General features: G+C 49.1%; 11 protein-coding genes across 11 annotated transcripts; 7 read left to right on the plus strand and 4 right to left on the minus strand.

Moving 5' to 3' along the window:
* Positions 1-161: 161 nt before the first annotated feature.
* On the plus strand, positions 162-2,105 carry GIQ15_00208 (uncharacterized protein; the record flags this gene model as incomplete). The annotated part of the gene is made up of 3 exons (XM_033547625.1): positions 162-442; positions 528-728; positions 821-2,105. The coding sequence occupies 3 exons, from the start codon at positions 162-164 to the stop codon at positions 2,103-2,105; spliced, it is 1,767 nt and encodes a 588-aa protein (XP_033408576.1).
* A 917-nt stretch (positions 2,106-3,022) lies between these two features.
* Positions 3,023-4,813, plus strand: GIQ15_00209 (MFS gliotoxin efflux transporter glia; the record flags this gene model as incomplete). The annotated part of the gene is made up of 2 exons (XM_033547626.1): positions 3,023-3,684; positions 3,739-4,813. The coding sequence occupies 2 exons, from the start codon at positions 3,023-3,025 to the stop codon at positions 4,811-4,813; spliced, it is 1,737 nt and encodes a 578-aa protein (XP_033408577.1).
* A 594-nt stretch (positions 4,814-5,407) lies between these two features.
* Positions 5,408-6,531, minus strand: GIQ15_00210 (uncharacterized protein; the record flags this gene model as incomplete). The annotated part of the gene is made up of 2 exons (XM_033547627.1): positions 5,408-6,309; positions 6,390-6,531. 2 exons carry the CDS (start codon positions 6,529-6,531, stop codon positions 5,408-5,410), a joined length of 1,044 nt encoding a protein of 347 aa, XP_033408578.1.
* Positions 6,532-9,255: 2,724 nt separating this feature from the next.
* On the plus strand, positions 9,256-12,390 carry GIQ15_00211 (ketoacyl-synt-domain-containing protein; the record flags this gene model as incomplete). The annotated part of the gene is made up of 5 exons (XM_033547628.1): positions 9,256-9,300; positions 9,380-9,919; positions 9,979-10,343; positions 10,405-11,344; positions 11,404-12,390. 5 exons carry the CDS (start codon positions 9,256-9,258, stop codon positions 12,388-12,390), a joined length of 2,877 nt encoding a protein of 958 aa, XP_033408579.1.
* Positions 12,391-12,750: 360 nt separating this feature from the next.
* On the plus strand, positions 12,751-13,827 carry GIQ15_00212 (ketoacyl-synt-domain-containing protein; the record flags this gene model as incomplete). The annotated part of the gene is made up of 3 exons (XM_033547629.1): positions 12,751-12,777; positions 12,827-13,708; positions 13,825-13,827. 3 exons carry the CDS (start codon positions 12,751-12,753, stop codon positions 13,825-13,827), a joined length of 912 nt encoding a protein of 303 aa, XP_033408580.1.
* A 985-nt stretch (positions 13,828-14,812) lies between these two features.
* GIQ15_00213 (malate synthase A) lies at positions 14,813-16,716 on the plus strand (the record flags this gene model as incomplete). Its single annotated transcript, XM_033547630.1, has 5 exons — positions 14,813-15,173; positions 15,228-15,853; positions 15,938-16,291; positions 16,368-16,597; positions 16,668-16,716. 5 exons carry the CDS (start codon positions 14,813-14,815, stop codon positions 16,714-16,716), a joined length of 1,620 nt encoding a protein of 539 aa, XP_033408581.1.
* A 3,271-nt stretch (positions 16,717-19,987) lies between these two features.
* GIQ15_00214 (UMTA protein) lies at positions 19,988-21,477 on the minus strand (the record flags this gene model as incomplete). The annotated part of the gene is made up of 5 exons (XM_033547631.1): positions 19,988-20,216; positions 20,295-20,738; positions 20,810-20,850; positions 20,932-21,036; positions 21,154-21,477. 5 exons carry the CDS (start codon positions 21,475-21,477, stop codon positions 19,988-19,990), a joined length of 1,143 nt encoding a protein of 380 aa, XP_033408582.1.
* Positions 21,478-22,528: 1,051 nt separating this feature from the next.
* GIQ15_00215 (FAD binding domain-containing protein) lies at positions 22,529-23,936 on the plus strand (the record flags this gene model as incomplete). Its single annotated transcript, XM_033547632.1, has 3 exons — positions 22,529-22,613; positions 22,676-22,725; positions 22,797-23,936. 3 exons carry the CDS (start codon positions 22,529-22,531, stop codon positions 23,934-23,936), a joined length of 1,275 nt encoding a protein of 424 aa, XP_033408583.1.
* Positions 23,937-24,451: 515 nt separating this feature from the next.
* GIQ15_00216 (UPF0041 domain-containing protein) lies at positions 24,452-25,254 on the minus strand (the record flags this gene model as incomplete). Its single annotated transcript, XM_033547633.1, has 4 exons — positions 24,452-24,632; positions 24,725-24,861; positions 24,970-24,985; positions 25,067-25,254. 4 exons carry the CDS (start codon positions 25,252-25,254, stop codon positions 24,452-24,454), a joined length of 522 nt encoding a protein of 173 aa, XP_033408584.1.
* Positions 25,255-25,671: 417 nt separating this feature from the next.
* Positions 25,672-26,188, plus strand: GIQ15_00217 (NADH-ubiquinone oxidoreductase 1 subunit; the record flags this gene model as incomplete). Its single annotated transcript, XM_033547634.1, has 4 exons — positions 25,672-25,757; positions 25,842-25,948; positions 26,017-26,049; positions 26,115-26,188. 4 exons carry the CDS (start codon positions 25,672-25,674, stop codon positions 26,186-26,188), a joined length of 300 nt encoding a protein of 99 aa, XP_033408585.1.
* Positions 26,189-26,349: 161 nt separating this feature from the next.
* Positions 26,350-27,364, minus strand: GIQ15_00218 (extradiol ring-cleavage dioxygenase; the record flags this gene model as incomplete). The annotated part of the gene is made up of 4 exons (XM_033547635.1): positions 26,350-26,798; positions 26,862-27,022; positions 27,090-27,262; positions 27,326-27,364. The coding sequence occupies 4 exons, from the start codon at positions 27,362-27,364 to the stop codon at positions 26,350-26,352; spliced, it is 822 nt and encodes a 273-aa protein (XP_033408586.1).
* Between the last annotated feature and the right edge of the window lie 195 nt (positions 27,365-27,559).

The raw sequence follows: 27,559 nt of genomic DNA on the forward strand, positions 1-27,559 counted from the left end.
CCTATGTTGTCCGGTCCAGCAGTCGGCCATACGAGCTGGAAATTAGAACAGCGAGGCAGGAGGAGCCGGCGTAGAAGGAGGCCGCAGACACGATTATAAGATCGGCGATGCAGCACGCATTAAAAAGTTAGAAAAAGCTACTCCGTACCGACAAAAGAACCATGCACCTGTCCATGTACCTGTCTATCGCTTCGTGCTTGGTCCTGGGACTCGCTTCCGGTGGGGCGATTAGTGGAAACGTCGTCAAGAGGGCTGCATCATCATGTCGCTATCTGCCTGGCGATGCGGAATGGCCTACACGAGACGCATGGGATCGCCTGAACTCGACCGTGAGCGGTCGACTGCTCGCCACAGTCCCCATCGCCCACGTGTGCCATTCTCCTGATTTCTCGCAAGCCGCCTGTAGCAATATCACGGAACGATGGGATTTGCCAGGCCTCATGTACTTACGACCCTCAAGCGAATAGCTAAGCAAGCAAGCCTATTTACCTTTATGCAAATTCACTGATGTAATGATGTATAAATAGGTCACCTGAACCCGCCGAGATCTTGTCAATATGGTTTCAGAACCAATCTTGCACTCCGTTTACCAATATTTCGACACCGTGTGAACTGGGCAACTATGCCAGCTACTCCATCAATGTCAGCCACTCCGATCATATTATCGCGGGACTGGCCTTCGCGCAAGAGAAGAACATCAGAGTGGTTATTAAGAACACTGGCCATGAGTATGATCCCCTGTGACCGTGACCCCCTGATGAGTGCCGCGCCATTATTGTTCCGACGTGCTGATTGTTTCTTTTTTTCCCCTCACTATCAGCTTTTTTGGCAAGAGTACAGGCAAAGGCGCACTCTCTCTCTGGACTCGCCATCTCAAGTCCCAAGAAGTGATTCTGAACTATCAGTCAGCACTATATGCCGGCCCTGCCATCAAGTTCGGAGCTGGCATTACCGGCGGCGAGGCTGCCCAGTTTGCGGCGAAGCACGGCTATCGTGTCGTGGTCGGGTCATGCGCAACGGTGGGCTTGGTTGGAGGCTTCGCCCAAGGTGGAGGACATTCGTTCTTGTCCGGGCTCTACGGATTCGCCGCCGACAACGTATTGGAGTGGGAAGTGGTGACAGCCGCGGGTGAGCACATCATCGCCACTCCGGAACAAAACACGGATCTCTACTGGGCGCTTAGTGGTGGCGGTGGGGGCACCTACGGTGTTGTCATCTCTATGACAGCGCGAGTGTTCCCTGATGGTAAAATTGCTTTAGCCTCATTGTCTTTTGATTCGGTGACAGCTTCCGGACAAGACCGGTACTGGAAGTCAGTCCACGTCTTTCTTCAGCAGCTGCAGCCGCTCGTCGATAACCACGGCATTGTGGCCGAGTTTATCATCACAAATGACACACTGACTCTCTTTGGCATGATGGCGCCAGGATATGGCCGCCATGGTCTCACCACGCTCCTACGACCAATGATGCGGGCCCTCAAACGGACTGCACCTGGTATCACAGAAGAGGCAGTGCGATTCTCTACATCCGACAGCATGAGCTACTCTAAGCTATATTCCAAGACAGTGGAGCCTCTGACCATGAATGAAACGTTCCCCCCCGCCGTTGGAGGCCGCTTTGTCTCACGGGCCAACATGGCGAGCAACACGTCCGCAATTATTGACAGTTTGCGGGCCACCACATATGGCGGGAAGTTCATCGTTGCCGCCACGGCCCTGAACGTCAATGGGTCAGGTCGCGAGGTCGCCCCAGTGGCAGACAACGCAGTAGAGCCTGCTTTCCATAGAGCCTTCATGAGTCTCATTGTTTCTGCCGCTTGGACGCCAGGCCGGCCATGGGCCGAGGCCATCATGCTACAAGACGAGCTGACCAACGTCATCATTCCCACGCTCGAAGCCGCCACCCCAGGGACGGGTGCGTATATCAACGAGGCGAACTGGCAGCAGCCGGATTGGCAGAATACCTTTTACGGAAACAACTACCAGAGTTTACGAGCTATCAAAGCCAAGTATGACCCGAATCATCTCTTTTACGGCCTGACTGCTGTCGGCAGTGAGGCTTGGGCTCCGGATGCAAGTGGACGTCTTTGCAAAACCGGTCTGTAATTTCATTGACCTGGGATATAGCGAAAGCAGATGACCAGGTAACTAGTCGCACATGTTTGATAGAACTGAAGATTTCATTTTATAGTTAGTACATGTTTATATTCTGTAATTCCTTTGCATCATTCCCGCTATCGCTCTATCCAGGCGTGCTGCTTACGGGTGGGCACACAGTAAACGTCAGATTTGTAGATGTCCCGTCAGGTGTTGGCGAGGCTTTAGGTATCTCCTTGACAGGCTTAACCCAGTTTGCCAAAAGGGTGATACCGCCTCTGATGACGGCTGGTACTGGTCTAACACTCCTGGACCTATTACCAACCGGGCTTCACAGCCAACACCAGACAACCGTAGCGAGAATCCACTCTATGCGAACTGCCACCCACCGCACGTAGTAGACGACATATAATACTATGTATGCCTAAAGATCGTTGACGGTAGTGTAGAGAAGCTATCCAAATATAAGCGCAGCACTACGCGGCTGCCAAGCGGAACCGGGCTGATGGCCCCGCCAAGAACCACAACTGGAACCGGCAACCGACGCGGGCCGGCCCGAAAGGAAAAATCGATGTGGGCCATACCGCTTTGGGATAGCCTTCAATGGAGTGGATACTTATTACCATTGAGATTATGTGCAGGCTCGGCTGAGCTTATATGCAGGATGAGATTGCCTTGCTCCGTATTGTATATTAGTAATAACAAGGGGTAAGATGCTGCTTACAAACGATCTGGGTTTGTCATCACCTCGCAGTGTTTTCACATGTGCCAGAGGAGTATATAGCTGCTGATTAGCAGTCCGTCCTTCAATGTCTCTGAGAAGAGGTATCTCGGTTCCAGCAACACTCCTCCTGAATCTGCAGTGCCGTGTGTGAGTGAAGTGGTTACTTAGTGCACAAGACTTCCTCCGGAGCGGGTAGGCGGCCATGGTATCCTCTACTGCCAAAGAGCTTCAATCAACACAGGGCGTATCTGACGACACCTCTCCATCGAACACTTCACAAAATGCCTCCCCCGACGAGAAGGCCCTGGCAACAGTAGCAGCTTTTGCAGAGGAGCAATCCGACAGCCAGAGTCAAACTCAGGGCGGCGAGCTCACATACCCAGCAAGCCCAAAACTCATCCTTATCCTTATCGCCTGCGCGCTGTCCATCTTCCTCGTCGCTCTCGACAATACCATCATCTCTACCGCAATCCCCCGTATCACCGATGAATTCCGCTCTCTCGACGACGTCGCCTGGTACGGCAGTGGCTTCTTCGTCAGCATGGCCGCTTTCCAGAACGTATGGGGCAAGGGATACAAGTACTTTGGCGTCAAGTCGGTCTACCTCGTCTCGATCCTGCTGTTCGAGGTCGGTAGCATTATCTGCGCAGCGGCGCCGAGCTCGACCACCTTCATTATCGGCAGGGCCATCGCTGGTGTTGGGGGTGCCGGAATTAGTACCGGGAGCTATTTGATTGTTGCCCTGAGTGCGCCGCCAAGGAAGATGGCCGTAATGCAGGGAGTCATTTCGGCGAGCTTTGCGATTGCGAGTGTGGCCGGGCCGTTGGTTGGCGGTGCCTTCACCGATCATGCCTCTTGGAGATGGTGAGTGTGCATCTTTTGAAGGCAACGAGCGAAAGAGCTAATCATGTCTACCAGGTGCTTCTGGATCAACCTGCCCTTGGGAGGCGTGGCATGCGGCTTCATTGTAGTCTTCTTCTCCACCCCCGATCATGGAAAGCCTGCGCCCGCCGCCCCAAGAGAGAAGATACTGCAGATGGATTTAGGGGGTACCTCTCTCCTCCTTGGGGCCGTCATCTGTTTCCTCTTGGCGATGCAATGGGCAGGCGTTACCAAAGCTTGGGGCTCCGCCGATGTAATTGGCACTCTGGTCGGCGCTGGTATCATCACGATCCTCTTTATGCTCGTCGAGGTCTTCCTCAAGGAGCGTGCGGCCCTGAACATGCGCCTGCTGACCGCCAAACCCATCGCCATCCTTATGATGCATCAAATCTGTGTGTGCAGCTGTTTCTTCGTGATACTATATTACCTCCCCATTTATTTTCAGGTCGTGGCCGGCGTCAGTCCTGCGCAGTCCGGCGTCCGCATCATCCCGCTGCTCGCTACCAGCTCCGTCTTCGCCATCGTCTCAGGGGTCATCATCTCCATGACAGGCGAGTTTCAGCTTGTCATGATTTCCGGCAACATCCTGGTTACCATTGGGAGTGGGTTAATGTACACCCTCGGTACTGACTCTCCCTCGCGCGAATGGGTTGGCTATCAGCTCCCCTTGGGCATTGGCCTGGGGCTCAGCGTACAAGTGGCCATCATTGTCTGCCAGTCCATTGTGGATCCATCCGACCTGTCTTCTGTGTCTGCCATCGCTTTATTCTTCCAACTGCTTGCCGGCGCCATCTGGCTGAGCGTCGCGCAGGCACTGTTTGGTAATCGGCTGATACGCTCACTGACCAGCGCGTTTGGCTCGGCTCGAGCGCAGGACCTGTTCCGGGTTGGCCCGGTCGGAATGAGAGACTTGCTGCGCCCGGATGAGTTGCAGATGGCGATTCAGGGGTACTTGGATGGTTTGAAGAACGCCTACGTGGTGTCTATGGCGCTTGGGGCATTTGCGTCGTTGGTGGCAATTGTCGCGATTGTGTTGGACCGTCGGTCGTTAGGTGTCAGATCGAATCGCGAGCAAGCAGGCGTCACTAGACTTCCGGGCACGCCCAAGTAAACCAATAGGATTGTTTACCTATGAAAAAGGAAAAAAAGACTGTCTTCAGTTCCATTTGCCAACTCAAGCGATGACGCTGCCAACTGAAACTTGCCTCGAGACTGCGTGTAAGTCATTATTATTATTATTATTATTATTATTATTATTATTATTATTATTATTATTATTATTATTATTATTATTTTAACGCCTGGAGGCTCGTGTGAAACTATATTCCAATAGAGTTTGAAAGAATGCTTCTCATTTGTTGGTAAACATCTGTCTCATCTCCTACAAATATACTCAGCAGGAGCTCCTATTGTCCAATTTAACAGCGACTAACCCGATATACTAGCATGACAAACTCATTAACTCGTTCGCTAGGTCAAGCAGGCTCCTTATTAGTTGCGTTGTGCTTAAGCAATAAGACGGACGAGTTGGCACTCATACTAGAGACACTCAAGGTGCTATAGTTATCATCGTTTTGCACCAGGGCCTATTCTTTATCTAAAATTCTCTATTTCTATAAACCAAAATTGCTTCCCTCTATGTTTGTGTCTATACCAAAACTGCAAGCCCATGGCGGTAAACTGTTTCATTGCTAATTCACTAGCATCAGTGAGGTTCCCTACAACACACCGCGCGATGCTGCTCGGCCCCCTCAAGAAGCAACTTTACAATGTTTTCGTGCCCCCCAGAAACAGCGAGATACAATGCGTTTTGGCCGCGCAAGTCGCATATGTGAGCACTGGCACTATGTCGAAGTAATAGGGATACCAAGGCTTCATCTCCTAGTTTAACGGCGATGTGGAGAGCCGTATATCCGTCCTTATCACGCTCGTCCACGGCCACGTCGGCATGTTTCAGAAGTAAAGACAAGATACCGCGGTTGCGCGACTGCACTGCCAGGTGCAGTATGGGTGATACTGCCGCGACTGGTTCAAGTGAATGGTTATTCGCTAGACCTGACCTCGTTACACTTGAGTAGCCGTCTTGTGGGGAAAAGGTCGTATGTTGGAGCTGCATCGTCATTTCGCGTTCTTCTCGTTGTCTGGACCCCTCGGTCCCGTCCTCTGTGAGAGATGGGTGATCCACCACTGAGAAGGGAGTACGAGAAATTTCTGATGGGTTGGGGGTTGCATTGGTAGGTTGAGCAAGCAATTGTCTACTTGCACCTTCGCTCATATATGCAGGTGTTGAAACATGACATTGCGTCGTCGCCGATGGCATTTCTGAAGAGATGACGGGTACATGCTGAGCATAGGCTTCGTGCCCCAGTTGTGCAGCCAGATCGGCATAAGCCCCTCCGGAGTCTGTCATGCTAGAGGAGTCTTGATGTGTCACTCCGCTCAGACCGAGTTGCAACATGTCCCGGTTGCTCAAGAACCATTCTGATTCTTCAGCAAACTCTTGATTGCCCACAATGCACAGGCGACCATCAACTATGTTCCACTGTGGAGTCCACGGCTCGTCTGGTGAACTTTCTTCGAACGTCTGCTTGCTCGAAGCCTTCTTTTCTAAAACCGAAGTGTGAACTGGGGCATTGTATTTCCGAGGTATTTTGATTGATAGGTATAGCTATGGTAAAGGCACTGACCTCTATATTTGCGTTGTGCGATCCGATTCTGCAGCCTCCTGCGCGTGGACACGGTCGGCTGTTTGACTGGGATTGTTGCGCATGGCGATTCTTCAGAGGCGATTCCTGGTACTGCGGCTGCCGCCTTGTAGTCATAAGACATGCTCGCCGATAGGTTGAAGACTAGTTTGGTTTCCGCAGCGCAGTGGTAGTGAGTCGGGGTTGTGCGGTAGGTAGATAATAACAAATAGTACGGACTTTCTATTGGTCTCCGCAGTTCCTGGCTCGCTCTTAGCCGTGTACATGGGACTTTGATACTTTTGTGCAGTTCTTATTTACGGAGCGTTCCTTTATAAATTAAATCCCCGGCAACCGTATTCAGTAGAGCCGCCTTATCATGTATGTAAATGAATGTACGTAAATGTCAGCATTTGTGTCAGATTAAATGTGGGTTTGATCTTTGTGGGATGATCTCATTGGTAGATATCTGTTGAACGGAGATTCGGTGTAATACTGCCTGATCGTACGAAACACGTTAGTCAACTACGCCGTTTCATTAAATATCAGTGTCAGCTCTCCATCATCGAACAAATGCTACGCCCGGCGTTTTAACGCCTGTTTCAGCTGTAGCTGGCATCTCCGCGATGGCAAGATACATGGCCGTATGAGGAACATAAATAGGAGCTCAATATCGTGTATTTAGATGATCAGTGCTTGATAGATTGAAATCTCATAGATTGCTCCAGACCCACCTGACCAATCAAATCAATCAAATATCTCGTATCTCAGAATATCTATCTGTCTTGATCCTATGTAGCAAGCTGACGAAAGAGGATTCTACTTATGTTACAAGAATCAACTAAAATGAGAAAACTTCTATCTATATACAATGCCGCACTGATAGATAATCTGATTGGTATCAGGTTCGCGCTAAATTAGTTAGATCTTGACTGCTCAAGCGGCATCTGCAATCGGTTGTTCAACAACTAGTCTCTTCTCTCGTTGTAAATATCAAATGTTATACACAAATGAAAACTCAGCTTGTTCGCCCAAGTCTGATAGTTATAAGCCCAGATTTGTACCTTTTGACCCTCTCTACCAGCTAATAAACGCGTTAAGCTTCGAATTACCTTCGTTATCCGTTGCTAAAACAATCGTCACGCATCTCACTCCTTATTCTGTTCCCTTTATAGATAGGGGCTCTTCAATCTAGCCATACGGGGAAATGGGCGGGGCCACTGATAGAGTTAGGGTTAGGGTCTCAAGTAAGATGTATACAACGGGTATGTGGATGATGAGCTCGCACGCGAGTTCCAAGGAGTACGATCGATATGGGTAGCTGTGTCTCCTTTCGCCGGACTTATTAGAGAATAATAGGTGCATATATATTATTAATACAAAAGTGTGACGTGATCGAAGCCAAGCGCCGAGGCGGAGAACCAACTCCTTACGGAGAAAGAGAAGAGACCATTTCATGTATATACCGTGATTGATTGATTGATTGATTACTTCATTATGACGTCTGCATCCCGCAAGGGCGCTCTGCAACTGTTACGCGGCGAGGCTCCGTCTCTCGCCTAATTAGGCAATTTCTATGTACATGTGGGTAATTATAGACGAACAAGCAATTGCTTTACTAAGCATTATTTTGATATACGCCTCAAGGCGTCTCCTCTCGTTGCGTTGCCCCCTACGCGTCTCTCTATCCCAGCTGTCCTGCGTGCGTTGTATATAGCGTGATGGTTTCTTATCACAACGCATATACGACTTACGCGGAGTCAATACCCTGTCCCGCAGCTCTTGGTTCTTGGTGTTGGGTGCGTACGCTTTGGCACCACATCTCCCTCTATATATCTTCTTACCCTCTACTTAACTTTAAAAGCCCTAGGCTCCCTCTAAACTCGTAGACTATGGCTCTTGTACTAAAACTGGTTGGATAGCTAGTGATATCGAGTTATCAGCTTCCCCCACGAAGGTACAGAGTACAGTTATTTATGTAGAAAACCTGGTATCTTGCTCATTCTATATATAAAGTGAGGGAAGAAAAGACGACGCGAACGGCAGGCTCCATAGAATAGTATGCTTAAAGTATAATAACCCGTAGTATAACCCTATAGTCATCCCTTTACTCCGTACTGGCATGGAAGTACTACAAGACGGCGAGGCCGGCTGTGGTAACCTGGTATTTGGAGCTAACTTGCTCTAGATACATTCCCGCTGGTAGTTACAGTTGCATTGCAGCGGAGACAACAAATTGAGGCAAATGTTCGTTCTTCGAATGGGTTCTCGAGCAAAACGAGCAAACAAGTGAAATAGTCCGCACAATCCTACAATGCAACTGAGCCAACGACAGCTACCTCCTCATCACCCTGTCTGTCTCTTGTAGTTTTTCGGATTATCGCCTGGTACACCGCGGCCACGGGAGGCAAGTGACCCAGACCCATCACTGCATAGGACTGGCCCCCTTGCAGGAGGCATACATGCCTTCTTAAAGCCTTTCTCGGCTGGATTAGTGAATACGTTAGAGACGGATCTACGGAAGCGTCTTTGCGAACTGTCAAGGTCTATTGCTATTGTGGAGCGATTACGAAGGGGATAATCGTGTAATATTACTCTTGGATTGAAGGGGGGGGGGTTGCTGCATATGCCTACCCCGTTGTCCGGATTACGACTCGGGAATCGGGCTATTTGCCTGTGTTATACCAATCTATCGACTTGCGATGGGTTGAGATGGATAGGTTGAATGAATAGTTAAACAGTTCCACTCAGTCCCTTCCACATTGCATTTTATGCCAGACACTTCCACTCTACTGTCTGTCTATAATTTACCCCATACTTCCTGCCCTTCATACAACTTTCACTGCTACTCGATACGGTTTATAAGAACATGTCGACACCCTCCTCATCCTCCTCTACAGCCTCATTTGGCATGGTAACCTATACCCCCCCGGCCGAAGCCCAGGACCTCCCCAAATTCAAGGCCATCTACTTCGGCAACGAGTTCCCTACAGACGACCTATCAACTCTCCTTCGCCGGCTACACAACCGCGGCTGTGGATGAAACTCCAAAACAGCTGGATGATATTCAAGCCCGGGAGAGCAACCCGTCTGCCAGTAAGATATTTGTCAGTGCCATCAGTGAGACATCGGTTACTGTCAGTGGTCCCCCATCTCGACTCAAGGTTCTCTTTCGCAATTATGCTTCGTTCAGAGATTGCAAGTTCGCGCAGTTGCCGGTCTATAGACAACTGTGCCATGCGGCTCATATTTATACCCGTGAAGACGCACAAGGTGCCATTCCATCCCCTTTCCTCGCTCCCTGGTTCAGGCCGATCGTGCCCATGGTGTCGACCAGTTCTGGCCTACCATTTGTTGCGTCGACTGCTGTAGATCTATTCAAGCAGGTAATCTTCGAAGTCATGACCAAGCAAATCGTTTGGGACAATGTCATTCGCGGTGTGGCAGAGGAGGTGGTCGAGAGTGGTGGCCAAGGGTGGTGCTCGCGATGTGAACATAAAGGTGTTTCGCCATTCTCTTCCTGCTCAGCAGCTGTCGAGTGCGTTAACATCCACCATTACCAATCTCCCCGTCGAGACAGACGACCTCTTAGCATGGGTCACTTCTGATATACGAGAACTACCCACCTGGAAACACCATGCAGTCAAAGATTGCCATCGTCGGCATGTCGTGTCGTATGCCAGGTGGTGTCATCGATACGGAGAAGTTCTGGGATCTTTTAGAGGCTGGGCTGGACGTTCATCGGAAAATCCCCGCTGATCGGTTTGATGTTGACTCTCATCATGACCCTTCCGGAAAGAGAATGAACACCAGCTACACGGGTTATGGATGTTTCATCGATGAACCAGGACTATTCGACGCGCCTTTCTTCAATATGTCGCCCCGTGAGGCTGAACAAACTGATCCTATGCAGCGATTGGCTATTGTCACCGCATATGAAGCTCTGGAGCGAGCAGGGTATGTGGCTAACCGCACACCTGCTACCCATTTGAACCGCATCGGCACCTGGTACGGCCAGGCCAGTGATGACTACCGTGAGGTCAACACTGGTTAAGAGATCAGCACGTACTTTATCCCTGGTGGATGTCGTGCGTGCTCCCGGTCCTGGGCGGATCAACTACTTTTTCAAATTCGTTGGTCCCAGTTTCGACTGCGATACGGCGTGCTCGTCTTCATTGGCTACTATCCAGGCAGCCAGTACTGCACTTTGGGCAGGCGACGTCGATACAGTTGTAGCAGGAGGCCTCAATGTGCTCACAAATTCTGACCCCTTTACCGGTCTCTGTAACGGTCATTTCCTCACTAAGACGCCCAACGCGTGCAAGACCTGGGATTGCACGGCTGATGGGTATTGCCGTGCTGATGGTGTCGGCTCGATTGTGACGAAGAGGCTGGATGATGCGTTGGCAGATAATGATAATATTCTAGGCGTCATTTCAGCAGCGGCAACCAATCACTCTGCCAATGCTGTTTCTATTACACACCCTCACGCTGGCCACCAGTCTGACCTGTATAGACAGGTCATGGCGCGCGCAGGCATTGATCCCCTGGATGTCAGCTACGTCGAGTTTCATGGTACTGGCACTCAAGCAGGCGATGCCGAAGAAATGGAGTCTATCACAAATGTATTTGCCCCGATAAAGGGAAAGAGGCGGACCTCGAAGCAGCCGCCCCATATTGGTGCTGTCAAGTCAAATGTCGGCCATGGAAAGGCTGCTGCCGGTGTGACCGCATTGATCAAGGTCTTACTCATGTTGCAGAAAGGCAAAATCCCTCGCCATGTCGGCATCAAAGCCGACATCAACCCCGGCTTCCCCAAGGATATGGGTAAGCGTAACTTACACATTCCATTCGAGACCACGGGATGGTCCCGTACACCGGACAAAAAGCGCATTGCGGTGGTCAACAACTTTAGTGCTGCTGGTGGTGACACTACCCTTGTGCTAGAAGAGGGACCAGTGAGAGAGAGAATTGGATCGGACCCTCGCCCTAGCCATGTGTCACTGTGTCTGCAAAGAGTAAGATATCACTCAAGGGAAATATCCAGCGGTTGATCGCCTACTTGAACAAGAATGGCGATATGTCACCGGCCGATCTTGCGTACTCCCTTACAGCTAGACGACACCACCACGTTCATCGTGTGGCAATTAACGCAGCAGATGTGGACAGCCTCAAGCATCAGCTTGTCTCCAAGCTGGATGGAGTTGATTCCATGAAATCCATCCCTACAACAGGGGCACCACCGGTCGCCTTTGTATTCACTGGTCAAGGCGCTGCCGACAAGTCGATGAACCTGCAGCTGTACCATCACTTGCCATTCTCCCGGTCTCAGCTCGAAATCCTCGACCGCCTGGGTCAACGGCATGGCTTCCCATCGTTCATTCCCGCCATTAACGGTAGCTTTCCGAAAGACCACGCCTGGTCGCCGGTCATCACCCAAGTGGCCCATACTAGCATTGAAATTGCATTAGCTAAGTATTGGGAAACACTTGGTATCAAGCCTGAAGTCGTCGCTGGACATAGTCTGGGCGAGTACGCGGCTTTTGTTATTGCTGGTGTTCTCTCAGCTAGTGATGCCATTTTCGTTGTTGGTTCGCGTGCTCAGATGCTCAAGTCGCTGTGTCCAGCTGGAACACACAAGATGAGGCCAGTCAAAGCGTCAAGGGCAGAGGTCGAGGACGCTGTCAAGGATCTTCCGTATGATCTTGCTTGTGTCAATGGGCCTAAAGAGACCGTTCTCTCTGGAACAACGAAGCAGATGGAGGCTGCGTCTGTTCCGCTCAAGGAGAAAGGATACAGGGTTATCTTCCTTGACGTTCCATTTGCCTTCCACTCTGCCCAGACAGATCCAATTTTTGATCTCTTCGAGGAGACGTCACGAAAAAGCGTCCTCTTCCGCGCGCCCACGCTGCCCATTGTCTCTCCCCTCTTAGGCAAAGTTGTCTTCGACGAAAAGTCGCTGAATGCCAAGTACCTGCGCCGCGCGACCCGCGGGAACGGTTGATTTCCTGTCCGCTTTGCAAAATGCGCAGGAGACATCAATCGTAGACAAAGACACTGTCTGGATTGAACTTGGGCCTCACCCAGTTTGTGTTGCGTTCATCAAAGCCAGCTTCGATCAGCTGGAACGAGAAGAAATACTGAATTCAGTATAGGGGAGATTGGGCGCTAACCAAGGGGAACACCTTCTATGATGCCGAAAAGGGAATCAATCGACAGGTTGCCAACGCGCCCGTTTCGAGTCTCAAGACTACGACTGTTCAGCAAATCATCGAGGAGAAATTTGAGGGGTCGTCGGGCAAGATTGTTATGCAATCCGATCTCATGCAACCTGATCTTCTTGCTGCTGCTTACGGAACACAAAATGAACGACTGTGGTGTTGTTAGATCGGTGAGTGTCGATCTTTTCCATCCGCTCTGTTGTTGTACTAATCATTTAGTCCATCCATGGCGATATCGTCTACACGCTGGGTGAATACCTCTATAAAAAGCTCGTCCCCAACGCCAAAACCGTGCATGTCGATATCACCGACTTGAAAGTCACCAAGGGCCTCGTGGCGCAAAGAAACACCAATGGGCCGCAGTACTTCCGTGTCACAGCCACAACAACTAATATCAATACCGGCGTGGCTGACTTCGTCTGGGAGAATGTTGCCAACGATGGTAGCGTTTCTCAGCCATTCGCTACCTGTCGTATCCTCTATGGCGATGCCAACGCATGGCTCTCAGCGTGGAGTCCACTGGCCCACCTCGTGCATGGTCGCATCGATGCCCTCGAGCGTCTTGCAGCAGAAGGAATCGCCAGCCGCTTCTCGCACAAGATGGTATATACCCTCTTCGGAAACAACCTCGTGAAATATGCAGACAAATACCGTGACATGCAGGCCGTCGAGAGGAGCGAGTTTGAAGCCTTTGCAGACGTTACCCTCAAGCACGTCCATGGCGGAGGTAACTACAACGTTCCACCTTTTTCCATCGACAGCGTCGCCCATCTGGCTGGCTTCATTATGAACGTGTCCGACGCTAGCGACACGGCTAATACGTTCTGCATGACACCGGGATGGGATATTATGCGCTTCGTTCGTCCTCTAGTCGCGGGCCATAAATATAGGTCCTATGTCAAGATGATTCCGACCGATGATGATCCGTCTGTATACCTTGGAGATGTGAACGTCTTCCAGGACGGTGTGATTATAGGTATAGTCGCGGGGATTCAGTTCCGCCGCTATCCACGTATTCTCATGAATCGTTTCTTTGCTGCGCCAGATTCGTCGATTGTGAAGTCTTATACTTCTACTGTGCCAACGTCGACACCCGCTGCAGTACTTTACAATGCAGTAGTTCCTCCAGCATCCGGAGATATAGTAGTTCCGTCCCGAGTCACGGGGTGCCACCGGATCCCCTACTACAATATCATTTTACTATTAACCAATTATAGTAGACTAAGAAGTATGAGAAATATAGTTAGTTAAAATGGTGTGACTATATCTAATACCATCACTCTATATACATAAAGAAGACCGGAAGTTGTCCGTCCTGAAAATTGCCCGAAATCGGCAGTAAAATCACGTGTACTTGATGAGTCAGCGACGGCTTAAGCCCGACTTTTTGAGCCTCGGCTTCTCTTTTTCCTCTGGTCTTTGGGGGAAAAGCACGCGAGTTTCAAGTATCAGACATTGAATATCGAGCATCAAACGTTGAATATCACAGATACAGCAACGGAAAAGAGGCAAAGTCGGACCTGGGGGAGATCCAAGTCTAGTGCTCCTGGACAGGGCGTGAAATATATGCCGATGACGTCTAGTAGCGTTGTTTTGAGAAGTTGATCTAGCTGCGGGAAAGCTCCGAACAAACCAGGGTGAAGAGTAAATGTCCGCAGATAAGGTACATCTGTATGGAGTAAATGGCTCTGAAGGTCAGGGAAAATCGGCCGAGAATGGTCAGCTATGTGTGTTAGCATAGTTATATAGATGGACGGGAGAATAGTCCATGTCCAGCACTCTTGAGCCGTATACACTCAATACTTCCCCAGTTCCGTCACAACCTGGCTATCTCGACCGAGCTGGCGTTGTCTCTTCCCTTTAACCGCGCCGCCACTCGGCGACAGGTGCCGTAAACTTGAATGCGTGCGTCGTTAAGGTGTCCATCGTCGGCTGGGTTCCGAAGAGAAAGTCAGTTAATAAGGCAAACAAGTTAAGAGGGATGCAGGCGAAATGGAATTGGAGCTGGATTTATAGAGACAGTTTAACATGTGCCGCGGCTATGGTGGACTTTCTGGCGTTATCTGTATATAAAGACATAGCTCCATCCAGCATTCCCCCGTCTCCCTTGACTTGTCTTTACATCAACCAATACGACTTGCTGTGAACCAGGCTATATAGCACCAATATATACCAAGAGATAAGACAGATAATATAGGAAGCAAGATGACTTCTGTTGAAGCTCAGCTCAAGGGTGTTGCCATCCTTGGCCCCCTCAACGACCAAACTCGCAAGATCCTCACCAAGGACGCCACGGCTTTCCTTGCCCTTCTCCATCGCACATTCAATGGCACCCGAAAGGCCCTGTTGAAGAGACGTATTGACCGTCAGGCTGAGATCGACAGAGGTGCTCTCCTTGATTTCCTGCCCCAGACCAAACATATCCGTGAAAATGATACATGGAAAGCTGCTCCTCCTGCTCCCGGGCTCGTTGATCGTCGTGTTGAGATTACCGGACCTACCGACAGGAAGATGGTTGTCAACGCTTTGAACGCGGATGTGTGGACTTATATGGCCGATTTCGAAGGTGAGAGGAGTTACATATCCCTATTAATGAGTATAATCTAAAACATATATCCAGACTCTAGCGCTCCAACATGGGAGAACATGGTCAATGGCCAGGTCAACCTTTACGACGCCATCCGTCGTCAGGTCGATTTTACCCTAGGTGGAAAAGAATATAAACTCCGCACTGATAGGAAACTCCCCACACTCATTGCCCGTGCTAGAGGCTGGCACCTTGATGAGAAACACTTCACCATCGATGGAGAGCCAATCTCCGGTAGTTTATTCGACTTTGGTCTCTACTTCTTCCACAACGCACAGGAGTTGGTCAAGAGAGGCGCCGGCCCATACTTTTATCTACCAAAGATGGAATCCCACTTGGAAGCTCGTCTGTGGAATGACGTTTTCAACATTGCCCAGGACTATATCGGCATGCCCCGAGGCACCATTCGAGGAACCGTCCTTATCGAGACCATCACTGCAGCCTTTGAGATGGACGAGATCATTTATGAATTGAGAGATCACAGCTCGGGATTGAACTGTGGACGATGGGATTACATCTTTTCGTTTATCAAGAAGTTCCGCAACAACCCTAACTTCGTCCTCCCTGACCGTGCTGCTGTTACCATGACCGTACCATTCATGGACGCATACGTCAGACTTTTGATCAAGACCTGCCATCGACGAGGTGTCCACGCCATGGTAAGCCAAACTCCCCTCTTTCCACCCGCCGACCCAGCATTTGTCTTCCAAGTATTCCATAATACTAACATTTAATCAAAACAGGGTGGTATGGCTGCTCAGATCCCCATCAAGAACGACCCCAAGGCCAACGATATTGCCATGGAGAGCGTTCGTGCCGATAAGCTCCGTGAAGTTCGTGCAGGCCACGACGGAACTTGGGTTGCTCATCCAGCTCTTGCAGCAATTGCTAGCAATGTCTTCAACGAACACATGCCTACCCCTAACCAGCTCTTTGTCCGAAGGGAGGATGTCCATGTCACTGCCAACGACCTCTTGAACACCAACGTTCCAGGAAGCATCACCGAATCCGGTATCAGGAAGAACTTGAACATTGGCCTTTCTTACATGGAGGGATGGCTCCGCGGTGTTGGCTGTATCCCAATCAACTATCTCATGGTTCGTAAAGAATAATTACCTCTTCCTGTTGCCGAAATAACCTCACACGGGCAATTGCTAATTTAATAAATAATAGGAGGATGCTGCTACCGCTGAAGTTAGCCGAAGTCAGCTCTGGCAATGGGCCAAGCACAACGTGCCCACCGCTGAAGGAAAGCGAGTCGACAAGGCATATGCCCTCAAGCTCCTCAAGGAGCAGGCCGACGAGCTCTCCGCAAAGGGGCCAAAGGGCAACAAGTACCAGCTTGCTGCTCGCTACTTCTCTGGCCAAGTTACCGGAGAAGATTATGCTGATTTCCTAACCACGTAAGTCCTCGCTATTTACTCATGAATTATTGAAGTAGGGTAGCGTTAACTAACATGTGGTTCCGTATAGATTGCTTTATAACGAAATTTCTGCTCCTGGCCCTGCCGTCAAGCTCTGATTTAACAATAAGCGAAATAATGATGCTGTTCTAGGGGGGCCATTATATACATACTGGTATACCCAAGGGAGGGCCTGCAAAGTCTAAATACTTCCATCGTGTAAATAATTCTCGTATACCTTTGAAGTCTGATGTACAATCCAAATGAGAAATTGTATACCATCCTTGCTTCGATCTCCTATTGTTTAGATATGGAAATGAATTCCATGCGGGCCGTAGGAACTATGGAAGTATAAAATGCGATGTTTAGTACATTGATTAAGAGGCATTAACTTAGAAACAGGGTCCAAACTTCAAGTACGAGTCTCATAACTGAGCTCATTACCTTTAAGAGCGCTCGATCTATGTTATAATGTGTGATTCATAAAAAATAGCAGGCTGATAAATAGGTAATTTAGAAAAAACGCGCCATTGGCTAGCCAATCTCGCAAGGCAACGTTATTTGGTATTCCCAGACCTTGTCATCTCGCTCACATCACTCGTTATATCATCAACAGTAGAATTCGATACCGGATTTGTACTGTAGATCCCCTCGGCATCAAGCTCTGTCACTCTTCTTGGTGCAGCTCGCCCGTAAAAGGGGACGGTGGCAGATCCCACCGTAGAAGAAGGACCCGCAGAAGGCGCATAGTATCCCAGAACCGACCTCGATGCTGCTGCTCTGGCTTCATCATTTCCATACGCTTCCTGCTCCTTACATTCTGAATTGTAGGCATTAGCTTCGCCAGCAGCCACAGATGGCGTAGTCGTGGTCTTGGTTTTTGCTCGAAGCATGATCCATACAACGCCGATTATAACTGCTCCGATAATTGCGAGGCCGCCGACAACACCCCCAATAATAGCGCTCACTCGTTTTGATACGCCATTCCCATCACTGTCTCCTTCCTTTGGGTTACCTGAACTAGTAGGCTGGGCACTGCTGGATGATAGAACGGTTGAAGATGACCGGGGTGAGAGAGTGGAAGTTGAAGCTGAATCGGATCGTCTTGTAGTTGAAGAGCTGTGTGCTGGCTGCGTATAGTCCAGGATCTCATGTGCTCCACATTCCTTGAGGGTATAATATATCGAGCAGCATCCAACATCAGTGCAGTATGTGTTGACAGGACAGTATTCTATTTAGTAATGTTACAAAAAATATTCCAGCGCAAACATTAAGGTGATGAAGGATATGAGAAAGAATATCAGGGATAATAGGTAAGATAGAAGCAGTGGGAGAATATGATGGCATCGCAGGGTAGGAAATGAGCGACGTACTTCCATCGGAGCAGCAGGTCTCGCCTATATCGGGATTATAACATCTGGTTTCGTTCACGCAGGGAGCATTTCCTGCTCCACAAGACGTTTCGCAGTTCGTAGGCGGCGGATGATATGTACACTGGCTACGAGGAGCAGTGTCTGTCGTAATAGCTATTATACGACGGTGAAGAACCTCAACGTCTGCCGCAAATACAGCGGAAATAAGGGCGATAGATGCAAAAATCCACATGTTGCAGGGCTTCTGGGGAAATGAGAAAGAGGGATAATATCAACAAGGAAGTTGAAGAATCCAGGGCATTGTAGTTATTCCTAACTGCCCACGTTCATTGATAGCCGGATTCAGTGAATGGTAGCATTGGCGCTATCAAAGACCTCACCGGCAAATTCCAAACACAAAGAAGTACCATATCGTTGAAGAGGTATCACTGATATGTTCCATCTCTCTGGTATATTCTGCTGTCGACTCCAGCAGCCTGATTTGGCTTTCAGCCTGGGAAGTGAGGTATCATCATTCATATATCTATGTCATACCCGCGCTGAGCAATTTCGAGTTGAAGCCAAATCGTATACTCCGAACGAAATACGCCATGCAGGTCGAGAAAGCTCCCGAAGATTTAAGCATGGCACGCTACCATACTGATTCAGCCTCCTATTTACCCAGGACCTTTCTCCGGAAGCCATTCGCATTCGTATTTTCAGCCCGTTCGTCACTGGCTAATCATCTCTTTTGAAGAAGCAAATACCTTCACATATCACGATTATTTCCACGCAATTTCCTCTTAAGTGCCGTGATCATCTATGCGTTAGTCCGTTTGGATATAGACGGGGGAGACGGAGAAAGGCTTCAGATCGCCTGGATAAGAATCAGCCACAGGAAGTTAGATTCGCTGTCATGTTTTCTTGTTCTAGCCGGATATAATCGGCCCTGGGCATCATGTCGAGAATATGTATAGAAACAGTTACATTTTGCAGGGGCCGTCACAGTTATATATATATTATGGCGACGGGTCAAACAGCAACAGCAGCGGGCTGTTCGATGTTGGTTGGGCCTAGCAAGGGACGGGATTCTACCACATAATTTAGCCGATAATATTCCACAAGGGAGAAGAATAATATTATTGGAGAACGGCCCCACGGGTAGATAGCTAAGAGAGTATTGGCCTATACTGATGTACAATTAAGACGCGCCATGCGGAGTATAGAAAGTGGCCATACCAAAATTGAGAAAAAGGCATCATTTTTCCAGCCAGGAAGAACCTAACAGTTGGTTGGGGTGCACCTGTGGAGAACAGAGCCAGGGGAGATCTAGGCTAACAGGGTTGATAGGCCAAGGACAGTAAACACCCCTGAGACCTGGACATATCGAGAGGCCAGGATTGTTGCGGTGGTACAACAAACACATGTATACTGTCCAACACGGCGTACAGATAAATGGCCCTAATATTGCAGCGTTTAATGACGTGGAGGCTCCAGGGCGCGCCTTGGCTATATGCCCATGATTAAATGGAAGGCCGAGGAGATAGGGGGTTGCATGTCTAAGATTGGCATCAACGGTCTAATTAGGATGAACCAAGGATGTTGTAAAATAGCTGGATTAAATTAGTAAAGTAATAATATTTATAATACCAATATAGACAGTGTATGAAAAACGAAAAAAAGGGTATATCGAGTATCTTATAGATATGTACAGAGGAACGCGTGCTTCGAATCTCAGAATAGCCCCACCCGTTCCCCCCCTTCGCTGTCCAGGCTGATGCTGTGCGCTGAAGTGTGTACGCCAAATAAATGAAATAGAATCCCCCAAAATATCAACCCAGCGACGGCTGGTCAGGCTCCCGCTCCGGAACGGGCATATATATATATATATATATCCATATATAGACGTGAAGTTAAATTGGCATCAATCCAAGGCGCTTCTCGTTGCTTCAAGCAAGTCTGAAAATATGCTTTTGTAGTGCATGAAATATTAATGTACCGGGCCAAAGAAAGACCCATGGTAAGGTATATGTTGGTGTTATGAGTCGTCCGCGGGCTTCCGGGCATATACTACTGTTCCTGGTAGATATGCGTTGGTCTTATAGTCCCGCAGTGCTGCTCGCATCTGTGCTAGGAAAAGCTGGGCTTCGTCATAAGGCCATCGTAACGACACCGTCAAGAGCCGTAGCATGTAGCCTTCAATTCCGCCGTGTAATCGTACCTGGTTCCAGCGACCAAGTTCACGCAGCTTTGGATCTTTGCTCCACCTATATTGCCACCCGGTTAGCACGCCGAATCCTAGTTGAATTATAGATTAGATAGTAAAAGAGGGAAGAAGAACGAACCCGTTCATCGGCCATTTGTATTCTACCTCAACAACATCAACGAATCCAGCTCGTTTCAGCCGTTCCTTGCTCTCCTTCCAAATGGTGAAAGATTTGCCAAAGGAAGCCCCAGCTTCGACCACTGTCTTACCCCACAGGGTATAAAAATGTTTCGGCCCGACCGTGTCATCATCTGAGATGGGCTCGACGGAATGCTCGACGATTTCCAGGTAGGCGCCCGGCTTCAAACATTGGAAACATTGCTGGAAGAATTCATCCCAATCCGGTATGCAGCCAAACATTTCTCGTACGTGGATGAAATCAAAGTGATTTTGGGGATAGGTCCAGGGACAGAGCGTGACATCGTCGACTTCGAAGGTGCAGTTTGGCGGGAGGAAGGTGGGTTGTATGGGGGATAGGTCGACGCCGGTGACTTTGGCACTTGCGTACTCATCCGCCATATCACTAGAGGAAAATGTCAGACTATTTGATCACAGTATGAAAATAGAGTTCGGCAAATGATTATATATACATACATTGCCCATATGCCCGTGCCTGTGCCGACGTCGAGAATTTCCTAGTGGTTACATATTTAATTTAGCATCAATGCAGTGTGACAATTCATTAGGCGAGTCGTGGAGGCGTGGTGTGCAAATACCTGTGGATTCGAGATGGGTGCAAGATGCAGCCTTCCGTCTAGGGTCAAAAGGTACATGTGGTGTGCGAGATCTTGTTGGTCGTTTGCGACTTCGTCGTTGGGGCCCTACAAAGGAAGGTCAGTCAAACACAGATTGACTTGATATATGTCATCATAGACAAGACTCGAGCGTTTGTTATGTCCGACACGACCGGCATGAAAGAGGCAGACTGTAGCACTAACCCAGTAGGCCCCGTCACGATATGAATGGTAACGCCGACCGTTCTCATAGCGATATTTGGTTATATATGTTGAGAGCGTCTTTGTGTCGTCGCCCATCTGCACTCCCCCCTCGTCCGCGGAATCCGCATACGCTTCGTCGAACCCGTCATCGTCGCTGGAGAAGGACTCTGCTTGCGGCGACAGTGCGCCGGAGTCTGATATCGGTCTGCCTTCGAGTGGAGGTGAGAGTGGAGGTTGAGGTTGGGATGGTGATGAGGATAGCGATGATGGGTGCTGTAACTGCCCACTATCGCCAAGCGACTGCTCGTTTTCGTGAGAATCCATCGCTCTGCAGTATATTTCGACACATCGACGGATATTTCCTCAAACTAGAGAGCAGCGTTCTTGTCGTCGTTGGATGGGCAAAGGGAGGAACCTTTTCTGGCGGCGGACGGCGGAGTTGAACAATGGACCATGGGACTTTTAGCCTGAGGCTTAGGGCGACGATCCTTGCTTGCCTGTCTTCTATAGAATCAGCCACCAAAACTGACGGCGTTCCTTGTAGCTGTACGGCGGAGTAACTATGGTGTAGGGAGTTCGCGCCGTCTCTTCTGTGCGTCCGCTTTATACTTTCAAGCCATCACCCTGCGTTCGGTGGCTAAACGGAGGTTCTGCAATAACATTCGTGATATTGATCATGCATCCAACTTGCCAGCCCGGCTCGTGTTGATCTGGCTACTATGGCACTAGGAAGCCTATCAGCATTCGCGGTTATAGTCCCCTGTCTAACTCTATTCTCGCCGTTTGGCCAGGTTGAGCCTGCAGAACACACCCGGGGATGATGATTCTGGTCTTCGGGAGGCAACGACAGACCGGTTGTCAATATGCCATCCCTCCAGAGGGGAGTAATAATGCATAATGATAATATAGCAGTGGCCATTCCGCTGCCCACCCCGTATCAACGAGTCATGTCTCCACGGCTTGATGGTTTGATGGCTTGACGGGGAAACTTCCTCTTTCTCCCCTATAAAGTTTGCCGTGAGACGGGTGAGAAAGCCAGCCAGGGTTGATCGGGGGCGCGATGGTGGAGGAAGAGCCCATAGTCGGCTCCTGTTATGATATCCACAATTTTGTCTGGCTTTTTCGCTTGTGTCGACGTGTTTCTCGTCCGGCCACAGGCTTCATCATGGGCCTCACGGGCAGGGCAAATACGACGTCCGTATCCACCCCCCTCCGCCTCTGGCTTTCATGCTGGCCCACGGCAACGGCCAGTGGCACAGGAGAATTCCCTGGAGAATGAATATCTCCACCCGGGAGCCATGGGATTGGGATTCTGTCCCCCAAGTTTTGGCGTTCCTGTCTACTATCAGCCTCCAGACTATCTGATGGCTCGAAGATGGGGGAATACTTGTCTGTGATGGAGGATAGAAACCTTCCTGTCGTCTCAGGGGCGTCTGCCACTGTTCTCATCATCGGGGCCGGTGAGTCCTCCCATTTTGTTTGTATCCAGGCGCATACCTTCCAGGGCATAATTCTGACATAGTCGGGGACCTAGGGACAACCGGACTGGCGCTGGCACAAGGGTTTAGAAAGGTGAACCCCCCCATATCATATCTATAAATATCGGTGTGACCTTCATAGTTGATTAACATGATCGATCAAAGGCCGGAATCCGATGCACCATCTTTGAGAAGCACGAAAGTCTCCATGCACAACCAAGGGACTGGAATATGGGACTCCATTGGGGGGCAACCGCCCTACAGGGAGTCCTCGATTGTGAATCCTGGGACAAGATTCAGACCGTCCATGTCGACCCAAGTGCTCCCGTGGCGGACCACGACGTTTTGAAGTTTATCAATTCGATGACTGGCGAGCCAATGTCGGAGATACATACCTCTAAATTCTATCGACTACGCCGAAGCAAACTCCGCTCTCTTCTCGAGCACGAACTGGATATCCGATATAAGAAAGTATTGAAAAACATATCGATGTCGGGTGACGGCCGGACCGCAACCGTTCATTTTGAAGACGGATCTTCCTATGCTGGACAGTTTGTTATCGCTGCTGATGGAGCACGCTCAACCGCGCGCCAGCTTCTGCTGGGGAAGAATAAGGGCGCCGTAAGACGTCTTCCATACGCAGCAACCTTTGTACATGCGAAGTTCACAGCCGAGCAGGCGTTATACCTTCGTAGTTTCCACCCCCTATATATTGCCGGTATTCACCCTTCTGGATTCTTCTCTTTCTTTGGCATGCATGAAGCCGAGGACCCTGACAGACCGGAAACATGGACTTTCTTCTTTTATATCTCCTGGAAATATAGCTTGGAAGAGCAAGACAGCACAGCCGGCTGGTCAAATAAACAGAGACTGGATCAGGTCAAATCATTTGCCAAAGACTTCTGCGACCCTTGGAAAAGTGCCTTTGAGTGGATTAGTGATGACCATCAAGTTTGGTATATGGGCCTGACTGACTTTGACCCTGGCTCGAAGGGCCATTACTGGAACAACCATGGCGGCAGAGTGACTCTCGCTGGAGATGCAGCGCATGCGATGACATACCAACGCGGACAGGGGCTAAACCATTCTGTCACTGATGCCGCAAAGCTTGTAAATGCCGTCACTGACGCGGTATCAGGTCTCTCGTCGCAGGCAACCTCGATCTCAGCCTACGAGGACGAGATGATAGCAAGAGCAGGGGGCGAGGTCAGGCTGTCTACTATTAATACTGAGATGCTTCACGACTGGGAACGGGTACTTGCATCACCAGTATTGACATCGGGGATGAAGCATAAACATAAATGATGGAGAGCAACGCGTTATGATGGTTATTGTTTCATGATGGTTGGTAATTTTGCTTTTAACTGCATGTCCTGTTTAGCTGGTTCTGTATATAATCTTGGTTCTTGTTTGGCGTTGCGATGTTGTTGATATTGCTGTTTGCTTTCGGCTTTGGATAGCTGGATTAGAAATTTCATCTCATGATGGCCCCCATAATTTTTATCCTAAATCTAGAGGAATATTATTGCAGCCATGCCATCCTCCATCCCCTAGGAAAGTAAATAAGCAGTATGTTCGAGAATTGATCAAGAATTAAAGATTTTAGTATTCAGCGTACACGGCTCCAATGCCAAATGCCAAAAGATAAAATGGAGTAATGAGCCTGTGTCTAAAGCGATAGGACTGTATATGCACCCAATGAAATATAAGAACAAAATAGAAGTATGTATGACAGCGAAAAAAATAGTCCTAATATGAGACGTGGGCCAAATCTGCAAAAGAATGAGCTGTGTGTTGTTAACAAACATTCAGCGATCTAACTATTGCTGTTTCACGGCCGCTTCTGCCTTGTGAATAGCCGCTTTAGCAGAATCCGTAGCCTCGTGGGTCATATCCTTGACGGCCTCCTTGGCCGAACCGTCTAGGGACCGCCTATAAAGGAAAATTCGGGTCACTTGTGTCAAGCCAACACAGCCAACGAAAAAGTTGACAGTAGCAAGGCTGCATAGAATTGAGTTTGTCAGCAAATATTCGATACCAATGTAGGCTAGCAATTCAGATATGAGGGAGAATGGAATTTATAGAATGCTTACAGGACGTTTCTAGGCTTGATGATAAGGCACCATCTGGTCCAGATTGCTCCAGTCGCCATCAACGCGCCGTTTTGAGTGAGGGAAAGCTTCTCAGCAGGTCGGGCCAGATCAGAGAGACCAGCCAAAACGAGAACCCACTATAAGACGGTTCAATGAGTTAGCCGTTGAATTGTCTCCTTGTTTCCAGTGTAGTAATCCAGCGAGGAATGGATGGGAATCTTGAGAATCGTGATTAATCGACGAACCTTCATAACAGGTGCCCTAATTAGTAGACAAGGTATTGGTTAGCAAGCTGGTATTGAGCAAAACTGATGTAACAAGCGCAGATATAGGGTATCATACCAGAAATGGACCGTCTTAATTCCAATGGGACTGTTCCACGACCGCTGCAGGAAGCTCTGTTGGGCTGCTCCGGCCTCTGTGCTCTGAAATCGTCTAGCTCGAAGAGCCTGGGCTCTGAAGCGAGCAGTCGCATTCTGAAAGGCGGTTCTTGAACTCTGGAAGAGACGGAGTCCGATCTTTGAAGACATGTTGAGATCACGACGTCGAAACAAGAGGGAACGTTAGAAGAGAGAAAACAGCAGTCTGAAAACCCGAATAGCCTAGAAATGCAAGAGTGGAGAGATACAATGTACAATGGAAGAAACAAAAGCCCGACTGGTTTGTGAATGCGCTGGAGTTCGCGATGACCTCTAGATCCCAACGCTCCGCATTTCTCGATTTGGCGCTCCGGTTTCCGCAGGCAAGTTTCTTAGCTAAGCACTGAGTCATCATATAGTCACGTGGATAGAGAGATGGAACATCGAAACGTCCAAGGAACAAAACGTAGAGAAAGGCGAACGCAAGCTCGAGTTACGCTCAATTGGGTCCTCATCTCTCTAGACCAGGCACCGAGAAGCACGGAGACCGCTTAAGTGAGCGGAGGATTGCTATATACACTCGTCACAATGGCCTCGAGATACGCCTTCAGCACCGGTTTGAAGGAACTCCGGTTCCTCTTCTGCCATTCCTCTGCACACGGCGATGCTACCAGGTGAGAAGCAAGTTCCGCTGCGCGGTAGATTCATGCTATATTGATCGAGTCAAAGTTGACTAATTCCTGCTTCTCGTCCACTAGAACGTTCCTCAAACGAGCATACCCCACCATGAAGAAGAACAACCCATCGACACCGATATTGATACGGGAGGCACTCGATATCGAGCCAAGGGTATTCGCTAGATATGGTATGCATTACACATAAACTGTCCTCGTGTATGGTGAGTCAATATAGCTAATAGGCGGTGATTCACAGAGTTCGGGAAGGAGAAACAGGAAACGCTCTTGGGTATGTTATTTACTTATCCACTTGATATTGGGCCCTACGTGAAGTTGGAATTAACAATCGTATAGGTTTAACGGATAAGGAGATAGAACAGAAGGTGACCGCCCTCGTGAAAAATCAGGGACAGCCCGAACAATTGTGATTGTACACTATTTCTATTTACGAACCAAAGCCCTTTGTTTTTCACAACTTCTCTGTACCTATACCAGCATAAAGGAATGGAACTGGAATAATAAGCAGTATTCCGAAATACATATATCAAAGTTATCTACCTATTTGGCGAGTCCGGAGACAACATCAATATCAGGCCAGGACATCTCCAAATCGGAACTGCGCCCAACTCAAGCTACCTTCCTTCAAAGTCCACAGTCTCTCCCCAGCATCGTTTTCGGCAGCTCCAGCACCAACGTGGATAGGCAACAGATGTTCAAAGGTCGGATGAGCCTGTCGCGCATCACTTCGAAGCAGCAATTCTGCCAGTGCCTTTTGTCTTTCCGCTGGGGGAGTCACTACCGCGTCTTTCAATGCCTCATCAAAACTAACGGTATAGGGTAACGGGCTTGGATCTCCTGCCGTAAAGCGGAAGTCCCGCAGATTATGCACCGCCATTCCAGACACTATCACCTGGATATTCTCATCACGCAGCTGTGAAACTGCTTGTCCCAACTTGTAGTGCTGGTCGGGATCTTCGCTATCAAACAGGGACACCTGGACAACCGGAACGTTAAGAGGGTTATCCTCTGGGTCGAATGCTAAATCCTAGGCGTCAGTTTTGGGCATCCCAGACATGATTTCGAAAAGGAGGTTTTACTTACCACACTTAAAGCTTACCCATACGCCATGATCTAGTCCCCGTGTAACTCCCTCGGCCTTCATGCCGGCACTGTGAATGAGACTGATCACCTTCTCCGCAATCTCTTTGCTTCCCGCATGGGGATACTTCTCCTTATAATAATGCGGTGGGAATCCATAAAAGCTATTTCATCACCATATCAGTTTCAAATCTCTATTTTGATCTAACTATACAACAATAGCAAACTTACTCGTATATCAACTCCGTAGCCTCGGCTGTATTAACCAGGATGGTATCACTTTTTCCTTGCCAGTGAGCAGAGAACACTACAACCGCCCGTGGTTTGACCTTTCCAGTGATCTCTCGGCCAATTTCTTGCAACTTCTTATATGCCGGATGTCCATGGTTGTACATGACATTAGGCTAACGATGAAAAGTTAGAGACATATTCTATGGCTGAGACAGGTAAAATGGGTAGAAACTCACGCCGCCATGGCTTAGGAAATACACTGGAGTTCTCGCCATCTGTATTATCGTTGATACACAAGCTCTCTTGACGATTGATGGACTCCGTGGGTGCAACAGAATATATATACTGCATACTGTGACACGGATTTATAAGTGTGACAAATCTAAGCAATGTCTTATCCCCGAAAGTCCGAACCGAGCATCGCTCTTCGGGGATTAGGTATGCTTATATACGTGATGAGAAACAGCGTG

The sequence above is a fragment of the Arthroderma uncinatum genome (assembly GCF_011692745.1).
Source record: "Arthroderma uncinatum strain CBS 119779 chromosome Unknown scaffold1, whole genome shotgun sequence".
NCBI classification, from domain to species: Eukaryota; Fungi; Ascomycota; class Eurotiomycetes; order Onygenales; family Arthrodermataceae; genus Arthroderma; species Arthroderma uncinatum.